The 14,874-nt window shown below is 55.9% G+C and overlaps 1 protein-coding gene across 2 annotated transcripts; it reads left to right on the top strand.

Annotated features, from left to right (window-relative positions):
• The first annotated feature begins 733 nt into the window (after nucleotides 1-733).
• Sipa1 (signal-induced proliferation-associated 1) lies at nucleotides 734-12,959 on the top strand. 2 transcript variants are annotated; one of them, XM_038329864.1, is made up of 16 exons: nucleotides 734-824; nucleotides 3,293-4,096; nucleotides 4,654-4,781; nucleotides 4,866-5,042; nucleotides 7,313-7,487; nucleotides 7,946-8,049; nucleotides 8,312-8,469; nucleotides 8,562-9,171; nucleotides 9,499-9,773; nucleotides 11,223-11,441; nucleotides 11,543-11,654; nucleotides 11,736-11,844; nucleotides 11,926-12,027; nucleotides 12,117-12,171; nucleotides 12,408-12,486; nucleotides 12,566-12,959. In XM_038329864.1, the coding sequence occupies exons 2-16, from the start codon at nucleotides 3,418-3,420 to the stop codon at nucleotides 12,710-12,712; spliced, it is 3,129 nt and encodes a 1,042-aa protein (XP_038185792.1). In that variant the 5' UTR covers nucleotides 734-824; nucleotides 3,293-3,417; the 3' UTR covers nucleotides 12,713-12,959. The 2 variants fall into 2 exon arrangements, with proteins under 2 accessions (XP_038185792.1, XP_038185798.1); XM_038329870.1 differs by having other exon boundaries at nucleotides 736-824; nucleotides 3,323-4,096.
• The last annotated feature ends 1,915 nt before the right edge of the window (nucleotides 12,960-14,874 follow it).

Here is a 14,874-nt window from a genome sequence, read left to right as displayed (position 1 = left end):
GTTGGCAGTTTCTTTTATGTGGGACTAGGTGAGGTTGCGAGAGGTAACTAAAGTAGGAAGGGTGAAGGATATGGGGATCAAGTACCGAGGGTTGCCTTCCCCACCAGCCTGTCTGCTTTTCAGACACTCCTGTATGTGGACAGACTCCAGGCCTAGTGTCTCACACATTCATCAGATCATTTGATCTTGACCAAAACCTTACTCAGAACCCCAGCTCTTCCAAGCTTAAAGAGGATTACACGTACACAGAAAGCCTTTTGTTTGCTGAGAGAGGGTCTCTCCTGCCTCTGCCTCCAGGGCGCTGGGATTAACGGAGTTCCCCCACTACACCTGGCATACATGAGAAGTTTTTAAAACAAGTAACAGCCTTTGTAGAACAGTTCCTTAGGCCCAGCCCTTAAAAAGTGAAATAGTTTCTGGGCCTGAACACCTGCTGTCTGCTGGGCCACAGCTGGACACTAGGTGGCCTCTAGCACTCTGATTGATCTGGAAAGAGGGAACGGAACATTTGTTCCCGTTTCTTGGTGAGGATGCCGACTGGGCTCAGACTTGGGAGTTAGAAGAGCAGCTGGGGAGGCTGGGACAGCGCTCTGGGCTGCGGACCCTCCAGGACCGCCTAGATCTCTGCCGGAGGTCCCCACCCGCTGTGCTTCCCGCCTTGGACAACTCCCGGGTAGTCCCGCCCTCTTCCCCAACCCCCGCCACGCACCGCCCCCATTCAGGCCCCGCCCCCAGGCGGAGCGGCGGCGCGGCCGGGAGCGGTGAGAGAGCAGGCGGTGGGACCCTGGTGCGGAAGGCAGCAGCGGCCAGCGGGAGCCCAAGAGGTACTGGCGGGATCAGGGAACGGGAGGCACCAGGTTAGAACTGGATACCCAACAAAGTGACTTGGACGTGGTCCCGTGGAGTGTGGGGAGGGACGGGACTGCTTGCTGCTTTCACTGCGGACACCCCCAACCTCCTGCTCCAGTCAGCACGCTCAGGGTCTGTGTTCTCTCCTGCTGGCAGCTCCCACTCCCGAGCTGCTGAGTGGATTCATTGGCTCAGGACGGCTCCCAACAGCTCTGGCAACTGCTCCTGCTGCTGTGTGTGTTTGGGGTTCCCCCTATTCTGGGACTCCCCTCTTCTGGGGCTCCCCTTCTCCCAGTGTGACCTCTTTCCCAGCCTTTGCAATACTGGTTCTGTCCTGGGAGGAAACATCTGTAACGCTCCCTGGCAACAGAAAGGGGGTCATGACCTCCAGATGTGCTGGGAAACATCCAGCGCCTCCTCCTGGGGCAGCCAGGCCTTCCGGATCTGTGGGGGCGGGGCACCCCCTTTTCCCCCTCAGTGACACAGGCTGCAAGGAATGTCCTGGCCTCAATGGACCTTGTGTGAAGATGTGGGATGGGGGGCAGAGCCCAAGTACACCCTTAAGGCAGGGCCAGAACAAGAGGCCGCTCATGGGCTGGGCTGGACAGTCTCAGAGCTCAGCCCTTATGGAGAGGAGCCTTCACAGACCCTCCCTGGAGTTCCCTCTCCCTGCTGTAGCCCAAGTCCAAGCCTACACGTGCCCACAGCTCCGCCAGTGGAGCTGGGGCTGCATAGACACAGACATAGCTGGCAGGCTTCACCCTCTCAGTGCCCCAGCAGTCTTCACAGAAAACAAGACGTTCAGCAGCAAAGCTCGTCCTAGGGGAAACCAAGTCAGGAAGCCCCTGAGGAGGAGGAGGTCTACTCTGGTTTGCTTCTAGAGACCCAGCTGAGTGGTCCACCCTAGAGGGGCTCCCCATCCCTTTGGGACTCACCCCACTTGATGTCACTGGATGATGTATGAAAACTCACCAACACTGCCCGCACCCGCAGTGAGAGTTCTCATGCACCTGCCCTAGCTGTTGACTCCATCCATAGTCACCCGGAGGGGCACCTCTCTGTTCTCACACCTTTTGCACCTGCCTAGTCTGCCTTCACCACATTTCCGCACTTAGCAGGTCTCTGGGGCCTTGGGTGTCTCAGCCGCCAGCCGTACATCCTGTGAGACCTTGAACCTGAGACCTCAGTGCCCCTCACAAACCTGCCTTCCGCCTACGCCTACAGGGAGAGTAGGCAGGTGCTGGTCTGCCGGAGAGCAGTGGTTCTCAACCTGTGGGTCACGATCCCTTCAAGGGTCAAATGAGCCTTTCACAGGGGTTGCGTATCATATTTATGATTCATAACAGTAGCAAAATTATAGTTACAAAGTAGCAATGAAAATTTTATAGTTGAGGTCACCACAACATGAGGAACTATATTAAAGGGCCGCAGCGCTGGGAAGGTTGAGAACACTGTGCTAGGGATTTGCAGACCAGGTTCAAATTCTACTTTGAACAAGGAACTAATTCAGGCAAGCTCTTCTTCGTAACCAGGCCTCATTTTGACCTTCTGCCCCACTGGGTTCAGACCCCCCTGTCCGTGTGAGGCCAGGTAGACATCCACGGGGGTTCAGGACCCCCGTCCGTGTGAGGCCAGGTAGACATCCACGGGGGTTCAGACCCCGGTCCGTGTGAGGCCAGGTAGACATCCACGGGGGTTCAGACCCCCGTCCGTGTGAGGTAGATAGCTGTCCACGGAGTTCCCTCTCTTGCCCCAGCATGGGCGTAGGAACCTGCAAGAGATTAGCACCAGTCCTGTCTTTAGACCTGGTGTCTTAGGTCCCATGACTGAACTGTTGTGACCATAGCACCTTCCTCAGGATATAGGGGCCAAGCAGGGGGCTGGGCTGAGTTGGGGCCACTTCCTGTGTTGAAGGAAGCTTGCCACTGCCTCTAACATGCAGCTGCCCCAGGAGCCTCTATGTCCTTGAGGTATTGAGGCTACGGGAACCAGGGCATTGAGACAGCCTTTGGGTGCTCAGCTCATTTGGGGACCCTGGAGGAAGTGGGAGGCACCAGGGAGGAAGGTCTCTGGGGACAGGACGTCCTCCCTTTGTCAAGCGGGCAAGACCCAGACACCAGTGGCTGCGTTGATTTCCGTCCCAGTGGAAACCCACCAGAATTTGGTGGCTTTGACTGTGGACCTAGGCCTAAGGTGTACAGGTGGGAACTGGGAGGCCCTGGCACCCCCTCTGCTGCTCAGGCATCAAGACCAACAGCGGCAAAGCTCAGTCCTAAGCCCTGTCCACTGCTAAGCCTGGGACGGGGCTGGAAACCTCCGCCTCAGGCAGACAAGGAAGTGGCCAGGAAAGCGGAAGCAGCTTTGAAGATCCCGGAGCAGGCCGGAAGCCAACTGGGGTGGTGGACGACTGGGCCGGGGGCCTGAGTTCCTGTTTTCTCCCCAGGCCCATCTGAGCAGCCCTCTCCTCCTTCAGGGCAGGAACCACTGAAATCTCAGCCTTCTGGCTGGGCACCAAGGACCTGTGCCCACCAATGCGGCCCGGCCCTCAGAGAGTCAGGCCCACAGAGCATGCCCATGTGGGCCGGCGGAGTGGGGAGTCCTCGGCGGGGCATGGCCCCTGCACCTACAGATGACCTCTTTGCCCGTAAGCTGCGCCAACCCTCTCGGCCTCCACTGACGCCACATACCTTTGAGCCAAGGCCGGCTAGGGGCCCACTCCTGCGCAGCGGCAGTGATGCGGGCAATGTCCGGCCGTCTACACCAACTAGCCCCCGTGCCCGTGCCCACAGCCACGAGGATGCCAGCCGTCCTGCTGCAACCCCTACTCGGCTCTTCACTGACCCATTAGCACTTCTGGGGTTGCCAGCTGAGGAGCCAGAACCCACCTTCCCACCCGTGCTGGAGCCCCGGTGGTTTGCTCACTATGATGTACAGAGCTTGCTCTTTGACTGGGCTCCACGACCTCGGGGAACAGGAAGCCATACAGAGGCCCGGTCTGGGACCCTGGCCTTAGCTGAGGACCAGACTGCCACCTCAGATCTACTGCTTGAGGCACCTGGCTTTGTGAGCGAGCTTGGCGGTGAGGGAGAGCTAGGACTGGGTGGACCAGTGTCACCACCTGTGCCCCCTGCTCTACCTAATGCGGCTGTGTCGGTCCTGGAAGAGCCACAGACCCGAACCACAGCTTACAGCCTGGAGCATGCAGATCTGGGTGCTGGCTACTACCGCAAGTACTTCTATGGCAAAGGTAAGGGCAGGCGAGCCTGGGAGAAGCAGGAGAGGGTCTGGGGCAGAGGTCCCTGTGGTCACCAGAGCATACAGCAGGAGGCTCACGGGCTGGCCTTTCCCTGAAAAGTCCCCGGCTGTACAAAGGAGCAGGCGCTGAAGTGAGCTTTTATGGCTCAACCTCTTTAAGGCCGAGCTCTGGTGTCCCCCCTGAAGTCAGGGAGTGTCCCCCATGAAGTCAGGGAGTGTACCTTCCATCTAGTTCATCTTCATAACCTCCAGGCCAGCGAGTGATTTCCTAGCCCATACCTATTTGATGAAACCGTGTTCTCGCCATTATCGGCAAAAGAAGCGTCAGTGTCCTGAAAGAATCTGAGCACTGGCGGAGCTAGTGCAGCCTTTAAACCTGGGAGCACTTAGGCCTTAGTTCCCAGGGCCTGGGACAAGGTGCGGCGACAAAAGGGGGCGGGTTCTCTCTGGTTCTGCGCTTGGTGAGAGGACGCCCAGGGTGGTTCTTCTGGGGTGGGCGTGGCCGAGAAGGGAGAGGACTGTGGACTTGACCGATCACCCCCACCCTAGAACACCAGAACTTCTTTGGGCTGGATGAGGCGCTGGGTCCTGTGGCAGTGAGCCTGCGACGGGAGGAGAAAGAGGGCAGCGGAGGGGGCACCCTATACAGCTACCGGGTCATCGTGCGGACCACGCAGGTGGGCTGGGGTTACAGGCTCAGGAGGTGGGTCCCTCCTCCACAGCCTGCACAGAAACTGAGTGTCTCTACAACCCATCCTCAGCTCCGGACCCTCCGTGGCACCATCTCAGAGGACGCACTGCCACCCGGTCCCCCGAGGGGTTTATCCCCCAGGAAGCTTCTGGAACATGTGGCTCCCCAGCTGAGCCCTACCTGCCTGCGACTGAGCTCAGCTTCTCCCAAGGTGCCCCGGACGCTGCTTACTCTAGATGAACAAGTGGTGAGTTCAGGGGAGGAAGAAGGGCTCAGCTTCCCAGGGTCTGAGCCTGACTAGCTCCCTGCTTCCTAACCCTGACCTGGGCACTGACCTCATGAGAGGTGAGCCACCTCCGGAATTTCAGAGAGAAGGGTCAGAGATCATCCGAGCTTTACTTGCTCTAGAAGGGCTTGGTAAGCAGCCACAGCTTGTTAGAAATGCAGGAACTGGGGCTGCAACCCTGGCCTCTGAACTCAGCCTTGACATTGTTTTAAGATCCAAGGTGATTTTCAGGTACTAGGAGGCCCCACTGAGCCCGTCACTCTGCAGTTCCCTAGTCATTCCTGGCCAATTTGCAGCCCCTGCTTGGTCTCCCCATATGGGAGGCTCACACCTTCCCAGAACTTCCTGTTCCACTTCAGGACACTCAGGCTGCTCGGAAAGCCTCTACCCTGTGCCAAAACCTGCCCAGTGGCCCTGACTCTTCTCTGCTGTTTCTTCCAGTGGTCGTTGACCAAATGTATCTCACACCTTCACAGTGTCAGCCTCTAGACCGGATGCAGACACAGGGCCAGATGGGGTGCTGTCCCCGAGTGTGGGCAAGAAGGCAGGGGCACACAGATGGGGCTGACATCAGCCAGAGTCTCACAATGTAAAAACAAGCTCTCAGGCCAGCATGAGCCTGTGTTTGCTGGGCAGGCAGGATTGGCAAAGCTTTCTGAGCAGAGGGGTCTAAGGGTGATGTCTTAGAGGGCTAATGTGTGTCACATGAAATCGCATGTGGTGGAGGGCTTGCAAAACTAGCGTGGGGGGGGGGGCTTTATTTATTTATTTTCCTTTTGGGTCGTGTAGATATTGGGAGCCACAGAGGGATTCAGAACTGATCTGAGTGGCTCAGTGGCTCTCTGGCTGCAACATAGGACCTAGGAGGGAGAACAGGCCCAAAGCTGCAGTTGTTCAGGTTAGACATAGTCATGGTGGCACAGGTGATAAGGAGGTGACAGTCTAGAGTGGGGAAGGTTGAGAGCCCCAGCTTCTTGGGCCCTGGGAGTTGTTTGTAGCCCAGGGACCCTGGAGGAGTGATGGAAGGGCAGAGGACAGAGGAGCCACAGTTGAGGGGTTAAGATGCCGGAAAGCGCCAGGCATGGTGGTGCATGCCCTTAGTCCTAGCACTCAGATAGCCAAGGCAGAAGGACAGCCTGGTCTCCAGAGTGAGTTCCAGGACACTCAGGGCTGTGTAGAGAAACTCTGTCTCAAAAAGAAAAAGATATTGGAAAGGCACCTGGCAGCTAGTGAGCCAGACTGGGGTTTGGGACAAGGGTCTGAGCTGGAAGCAGGTCAGGGAGGAGGGACAAAATATGAAGAGAAACATAGGAGGAGAGTTTCAAGCAAGGTGAGGTTCTTGTCATCCCCTCAAACGCCAGGGCCAGCAGTGCCAGGAGGGGGCCAGAATGAGGCCATGTCTGTGGGCTATAGGGGGAGTTGGGGTGTGGTGGCTTTTACTGTTTGCTCCCCCACCTCTGCTAGGGGACAGAAGCCTGGACCTCAGGCATGCTAGGTAAACCCTCAACCAGAGAGGGTAGCTATGAAGGAGGGAGGCGAGAGCTGGGGATTGGGAGGTGAGATTACATCAGTGGGGTCGGTAGGGCATAGCTGTCTAAACTGGAAGACACTGGGAGAAGACAGGGTGCAGAAAGACCAGTCATGGTGGTGTGTGCCAGTAATCTCAGTGTTAGGCAGCTGAGGCAGGAGGATTGCAGTGAATTCAAAGTCAGCCTGGCTCTACATAGCAAGACTGTTTCAAACAAACAAGCAAACAAAAAACCCAGGCACATGACTATAATTCCAGAATTTAGGAGGTACACACAGAAGGATCAGGAGTTCAAGGCCAACCTTAGCTATATCATGAGTTCAAGTACAGCCTGGGCTAAGTACAATACTATATCAAAAAGATAAGAAAAAAAGTGGATACAGGAAGGGGACAGAAATGACAAAACCTCAAAGGGCTGAGGTAAGGCTGTGTTGGAGTTAGCCTTTAGTGGAGGAGGACAGTGTGTCCTTTCTGGGAGCCATCTCTCTTATCACCCTCCCCTAACTGTGACCTCCCCTGCACTCCTGGGCATAAGAAGAGGCACAGGTTTGGAAGGCAAAGACGCACAAATGGCTCAGCGTTCCTACCAAGGCAGCCCAGCCCCCAGTCCAGCTGTTAACTATTCTCTCCAGCATAACAGGGGCGGGGCTGGCAGAATATTGAAGCCTTTGTCTTCTGTTGCCCATGACCCCCCCCCCCCCAGCTGAGCTTCCAGCGCAAGGTGGGCATCCTGTACTGCCGAGCCGGCCAGGGCTCTGAGGAAGAGATGTACAACAACGAGGAGGCAGGAGCCGCCTTCACGCAGTTCCTCACCTTGCTGGGGGACGTGGTGCGCCTCAAAGGCTTTGAGAGCTACCGGGCCCAGCTGGATACCAAAAGTGAGGCCCCGGGAGGGGCTGCAGGTTCTGGGTGGAGCTTTATCCGCATCCTTCAGTCTGTGTTGCCAGGGACTGGGGCTGAGGGTGGGAATTGGGCTGCAGAGCCCAGCAAAGCAGCAGGGATGATGGGCTGGGAACCCTGCTGTCTGAGTTAATCCTGGGGCACTAGCTCAGTTTCCCTCCCTCTAAGACCACTTCTCACTTCTGGGTTCGTTCTGTCTCAGCATCCCTATCCTGATCCCCCAGTGTCCTGGTGTGGGGCAGCAGCCTATGGGAGAGGGGAGGGAATTCACCAAGGATGAGGCCCTTGGACCGCATTTCCTGAGCATAAGCTGCTGGCTTGAAAGGGTTGTACAAAACTGGCTGGCGCAAAATAAGTTCAGGCAAGGAAAACCTGGCCTGTTGAAGTCACCCACACTCCCCATCTTCTCTTTGTGTCCCTGATTGTCCGGCTGCAGCGGATTCCACGGGCACACACTCACTCTACACCACCTACCAAGACCATGAGATCATGTTCCACGTGTCCACGATGCTGCCTTACACGCCAAATAACCAGCAACAGGTGTGAGAGGGGTTGGGACAGGCCAAAAAGCTTTGGAAGCCATGGAGGGTGATACCTGATTGGCAATATCAGAACCTTGGCATGAGCTCTGCTGACCCCCAACAACCCTCCCCTCTGGCTGTACCACCTTCCCAAATACCTTTCTCAGGCCTTTACCAAGGGCAGGTGAGGAACTACTGGTGCCCAGGCTTTGCCATGCCTAAATGAGGAGGGATTTGGGGGACACAAAGCCCATCTCACATTCCCTATCTTCAACCTCCAGCTCCTGAGGAAGCGTCATATCGGCAATGACATTGTGACCATCGTGTTCCAGGAGCCGGGTAGCAAACCCTTCTGTCCCACAACTATTCGCTCGCACTTCCAGCACGTGTTCTTAGTGGTGCGTGCACATGCACCCTGCACCCCGCACACTTCGTACAGGTGAGTGCCAGGGTGGTCTCAGGTCTCCCATGGGTACCAATTCTTGTGTGTCCTTGCCTCTTGTTTCCTCACGACAGCTTTCCTCCATTCAGGGTGGCTGTGAGCCGTACCCAGGACACTCCTGCTTTTGGGCCAGCACTGCCACACGGGGGAGGCCCCTTCGCAGCCAACGCCGATTTCCGAGCCTTTCTGTTGGCCAAGGCACTCAATGGTGAGCAAGCGGCCGGCCATGCACGCCAGTTCCATGCCATGGCTACACGCACACGCCAACAGTACCTGCAGGACCTGGCCACCAATGAAGTGACCACTACATCGCTGGACTCGGCTTCGCGGTTCGGCCTGCCCTCTCTGGGCGTCAGGCGCCGGGCAACCCCTCGGGGCCCGGGCGCTGAACTGCAGGCGGCGGGCGCGCTGATGTGGGGCGTGCGAGCTGCTCCTGGGGCACGGGTCTCGGCGGGAGCTGAAACGGGCGGCCCGGAAGGCGCCGAGGTGCCTTGCTTGTTGGGCATCTCAGCAGAGACGCTGGTACTGGTGACACCACGCGACGGCCGCGTCGTCTTCAACTGTGCCTGTCGCGACGTGTTGGCCTGGACCTTCTCGGAGCACCAACTTGATCTGTACCACGGGCGAGGGGAGGCGATCACGCTGCGGCTCGACGGGGCCCCGGGGCAAGCGGTGGGCGAAGTTGTGGCACGTCTGCAGGTGAGCTCTAGGGGGAAACTGAGGCCGCAGGGTCCGGGTCCATAAACTTCAGGAGTAGGGCACGAGCTCCCCGGGGTCTGGATTCTCGTCGGGGGTGTAGTTTACCGGAAACCGCGTTCGCCAAGTCTGAGACGGGCGCGGGAAGGGGAGACTTGTAGAGGTGTCTTCTAATCGCCGAGCCCGGAAATCTCAGCTATCACGTGGGTCGCTAAGGCGCCACAGGCAGTAATACTGTCCTAAGTAAAATGAGCCAGGGGCGGAGCCAAGGGGACAGGCTCTGGGAAGCCACGCCCCCAAGGGTCGCTCTCACCCAGCCCCTCCCCTCAGGTGGTGAGCCGCGGCTGTGAGACCAGAGAACTGGCCCTGCCTAGAGATGGCCAAGGTCGCCTGGGCTTTGAAGTGGATGCAGAGGGCTTTATCACACACGTGGAACGCTTCACGTTCGCGGAGACCACGGGGCTTCGGCCTGGCGCACGCCTGCTCCGAGTGTGTGGCCAAACGCTGCCCAAGCTGGGTCCAGAAGCTGCTGCCCAGATGCTGCGCTCTGCGCCCAAGGTCTGCGTCACCGTCCTGCCCCCAGACGAGAGCGGCCGGCCGCGAAGGTCAGGGCACCCGGGATGTGGGGAGGTGGGAGGACTCGGCAGCTGACCCATTCTGTGTCTCCGGTGTCAGCGATCGGTCATGCTCTCAAGATTCCACGACTCTTGGTCTCTCTGAATCCCACTTTACTCATCTAGACTGCTCTGCAGATCAAATAGCGTCTTCTGTCATTTCAAGACATTAGCTCTGCGCCGCATGTGCACACTAATTTGTCTCTTACAATTCTAAACCCAGTATAGACAAACTTTCCCCATAAAGCCCCAGATAATATTTTTAGGCTTTTGGAGTTACCTGGTCTCTGCCACAGTTACTAACTCTTTTGTGCAAAATGAATGTGTGGCTGAGCTTCCACTGAAGCCATGGAAACTGAAATTTCGAGATTTTGTATATATGCTCTTTTTCTTGTAAAAAGTTTACTGCTGGTAAACCCAAGATAAGGTTAAAAAAATTCCAAGTGGAAATACATTAAGTCCAAACTAATTTTTTGTTGCTGATTTGGTTTGGTTTTGGCTTTTTTGAAACAGTTTCTCTGTGTCCTGGCTGTCCTGGAACTCACTCTGTACACCAGGCTGGCCTCGAACTCACAGAGATCCGCCTGCCTCTGTCTCCAGGTGCTGGGGTTAAAGGTGTACGCTACACCCCAACCCCCACCCAGCTTCAGACTGTAATTTTTACAGGTCACAAAATTGTCATGTTGTTCAGTTATTTAAACATCTGAAACACTAAATCTAGAGAGGTGGCTCAGCTGTTGAGGACACTAGCTGCTCTTGCAGGGGACCCGAGTTGGTGGCATGGTGGTTCACAACAGCCTGTAACTCCAGCTTCAGGAGCCCCATACCCTTTCCGATCTCTGTCCACATGTGCCTGCCCCCCCCCCCCCGTGTGTGTGTGTGTATATGTGTGTGTGTATACACATATATATATATATATATACAAATTAAGACATCTAAAAACTATTCTTAACTGATAAGAGCTTCAAAAACTGGTATGTGTCCTAATAAAAGAAAGAAGAGAGAAGAGAAAAACACAGACTTGTTTTGGCTCCAGACAGTGCTGTTGGAGACCTGCTTTGTGTGTGTGTATGTGTGTGTGTGCGCGTGTGTGCGTGTGTGTGCGCGTGCGCTCATGTCCCAAAGAGGATATGAGGAACACCACAGTGCACTGTGGATGCTAATCAGTTTCTATTACGTTGTCTAAACTCTTAGCCTACAATAAAATCAGTACTGCTATGTGCATTTGACAGTAAATTGGCAGGGTGATCTCCCTAGGGTACATGGGGCAGAGCAGTGACGTTCGCCTAGGTCTGGACAGTGCTCCATTGCAGACAAACGCTGGTAGGGATGCAGTGAAGCGTTCCTCCTTTCAGAAGCCTCTGGCAGTAGCTGGGGTGGGGCTGCTGACATAGAGGTACTGCAGGGGCCTCCCTGATAGTGCTCCCATTCATCCTCCAGGAGCTTTTCGGAGCTGTACACGCTGTCCCTGAAGGAACCCAGCCGCCGTGGGGCCCCAGAGCCAGTACAGGATGAGACCGTGAAGGTGGTCCTGCTACCTCCCACAAAGCAGTTGCTGCATTTTTGCCTGCAAGACAGCAGTGGCCCTCCAGGGCCTGGGGATCTGACTGAAGAGAGAACGGAGTTCCTACACAGCCACAACTCCCTGTCACCCCGCAGGTACACCCTCTGGGCTTCCCCTCTCTGGCCAGCCTTTTAGCACTGGAGACACAGCTCTTGGAAAGCAGTTCTCAGTTTTGAGCCACCCCTGCCCTCCTTAGCTCCCTGTCAGATGAGGCTCCAGTCCTGCCCAACACCACCCCAGACCTCCTCCTTGTCACCACTGCCAACCCTTCAGCACCTGGTACTGGCAGAGAGACACCCCCCTCCCAGGTAAGCAAAAACGAGGCTCTGAAGATTAATTGTAGTGATGTTATTGGGTGTTAGAGCCTTGTCATTCACTTTTGACTCCAGGATCAGTCAGGCAGCCCCAGTAGCCATGAGGACCCCAATGACTCAACCCCAGAACTGAGGGCCTCCATCTTGCCAAGAACCTTGTCTCTGCGGAACTCCATCAGCAAAAGTGAGTCTGGAGCCAGGGAACAGGACAGGAGAAGGTGCCAGTTCTAGGGCCCTCCTCTGAGCTTGCTCCTTTGACTGGCAGTTATGTCGGAAGCTGGCAGTGAGACCCTGGAGGATGAGTGGCAGTCCATCTCGGAGATCGCCTCCACTTGCAACACAATTCTGGAGTCACTGTCCCGCGAGGGTGAGCCACTAGGGCACAGGGAGAGGACCCAAGGGGGGCTCTTTCTCCCTTTCAGACCTGCCCACAGACAGTCTCTCTCTCTCTCATAGGACAACCCGTCCCAGAGAGCGGAGACCCCAAAGGAGTTCCAAAGTGTGACTCTGAGTAAGGCTTCTACCCTCACGTTGGCACCCGTGTGTGGGGGGGGGGTAGGGAGAGAAGGAGAGAGAGTCCCCCCTTCCCTGCCTGCCCACTGGAGCCCACTGTTGTCTAAGCTCTGCTTCTAATACCTAAGTCTCAGAAGGCGGAGTTGGGTTGGTTGCCCATCAGGGGTGTCTAGGAAGCAGCCTATGGTGCTGGCTCCAAGCTGCTTCTGCTGAACTTTGACCCCATGTCCTCAGGCCAGAACCTGGGAGCCTGTCAGAAAAGGTCTCTCACCTGGAGTCCATGCTCAAGAAGCTCCAGGAGGACCTACAGAAGGTGAGGAGAGGGTGTGGGCTTGACATTGAAACACAGGGCTGCCCCAGGAAGGGGTTCTGACTGCTGTTTGTCACCCTAGGAGAAGGCAGACAGGGCAGCCCTGGAGGAGGAGGTGCGGAGCCTCAGGCACAACAACCAGCGCCTGTTGGCAGAGTCAGAGAGTGCCGCCACCCGCCTGCTCCTGGCCTCCAGGCAGCTGGGCTCACCCACTACTGACCTGGCCTGAAGCTCACTTCATGCCCTAGTCTGATTCTGGACCTGCTTGGAACTGCCTGGCCCTTCAGGGCACCTGGGCCATACCAGTGACCTTCCTCAGGACGTCTTCCCTGCGCTGAGGCGCGTCTTAGCACTGCCCCCACTTCCCAGCCCATTTGATGCCCCTACCTGTCCCTGTTTGTAAATATTCTGTAAAGAAAAAAGGAACATCAGAGAGTTTAAACCAAAATAAAAGCTATTTGTGTTTGTATGTTCAAGATACATGGGTAGGGAGTTGCCTCCAAGGCCACACCAAGCTTCTAAGACCAGTAAGAAAGACGGGTCCCAGGAATATTGACATAGGGCTGGCCTGGCACCAAGCAAAGGGTGGGGGTTTCGAGGGTAGGACACCCCTTCTCCTTTTATTGGGTTCTCTTGGGAAGCAGGTGGCCACACTCCACACCTGTCTTATCAAGAGCAGGAACGGGAATAGAGCAAGCCTGCAGGACAGGGCAGGGAAGGGATGGCATGTGCTATGCCTATGGAGACCCATCTCCCAGACAGGCCCCGCTGCTTCGGTCATTGAGCCTAAAGAACATCATTGATCCTGCTACCTGACCACCTCTTGCAGGAGGCCCCTGTTCCAGAGGTGGTAGCTCCTCTCTGTATCCCAAAGGACAGTGGCTCTCAACCCCCTTCTCCCTCAGCTGGCCATGACATCCACTGTTCCTCACCAGGCTGGGTCTTTTCCTTAGAAGCATCATCTTTCCAGACTTGGACTTGGTCTTAACACCCTGCTTCTACTGAGGCCAGACAAGGCACCGGCTTCATCAGCCCCTACCCAGGGAGTTCTCTGAAACCCAGGCCCTGGGCTGACCTACTCACACTGTGGTAAAATAAGCTAGGATGAGTAACAAAGTGGGGGGCAGGAGCATAAGGAAGGCCTCTTAGAGGAGGTGACTTGAGGCTTGCGTTTTGAAAATTGAGTTCACCTGCAGATGTCAGAGGTATTCCAGCAGGAGCAGTCCAGGGCCCACTGGTTAGGGTACGTGAAGGAATTGCGAGGTAAAGAGACTGGATCTGGGTCAGAAAGGGCCATGAGAAGGTGCACTAGGAATCCAGGATCAGTAGTTCCTGCACAGGGCTTAGCCTTTCCTGACTGGTGACCAATTTTCTCATTACTATGATAAAATACGGGACGAAAATTACTGAGGGTTTATTTTGGCTCTACTGCAAGGGGATTCAGTCCTTGATGGTTGGAGAAGTTGTGGATGGGAGTAGATACATTGTATCCAGTCAGGAAGCAGAGAGAACCCAAAGTGATTGCTCAGCTACTTTCTCCTTTCCCTTTTATTCTCTGGGACTCCATGGAATGATGCCATTAGCTAAAATCTTTGGAATTCCCACACAAACAAGCCTGATGTGTCTTCTAAGTGATCTGAAATTCAGTCAGGGTGACAATGAAGACTAGCCATCACAGGGACAGCCTTCGGGGCAGCGTGGAAGGAACTGAAAGGCTCTGGTCACTCTGGGGGTGTGTCTGCAGAGATCTGGGATCTGACCTTGTGGATGATCTTCCTTACCATCTTAAGGGTGGTAAGGAAGGTCTGGGGGTGAGCTATTTGGCTAGGAAGGAAGGAAGCTGGAGCAGCTAGCTGTCCTAGAGGGAAGACAGAAGTGACAATGGGGAAGAATGGACAGATTTCCCTGGACCTTGTGAAAGACTGGATGCACATTGGTAAGGGAGAAGAGGTGGTTTCTGGCTGGAGCCCCTAGCGGATGGGAGGGTGATACTTGAGACAGAGGAAGAAGGAAGTGGACACCCGGAGATGACTGCGGCCACTTGGAACCAGGGCAAGTTTAAGAGACGTTAGGGTAGAACTGTTCAGTGGCTAGCACCAGGGGGAAAGAAGTCGGGGCTAGAGACAAAGATTGGGGCGGATGAGCCATTAGTGTGGTGAGGTCATTCAGGGAGTGTGGGAAGGACTAAAAGAGGACTTCCGGGGGTCACCCGGGGCTATTTCAGGACACTGGGAAAGCCAAGAACAAGGCACTGCCCAAACTCAGCCTGAGAACCCATACTAAGCACCGCGGCAGGATGTCCTTGGGTTTCAAGTCTTCTCACTCGCGGTGCTGCCCCAAGCGCGGTGGCTAATGCCAGTCCCGCCTCCCGGCTTCTCCGGGACAAGTTCA

Source organism: Arvicola amphibius, chromosome 1 (assembly GCF_903992535.2).
Source record: "Arvicola amphibius chromosome 1, mArvAmp1.2, whole genome shotgun sequence".
Taxonomy (NCBI): domain Eukaryota; kingdom Metazoa; phylum Chordata; class Mammalia; order Rodentia; family Cricetidae; genus Arvicola; species Arvicola amphibius.
This window is presented reverse-complemented; position numbering and strand designations above follow the sequence as displayed.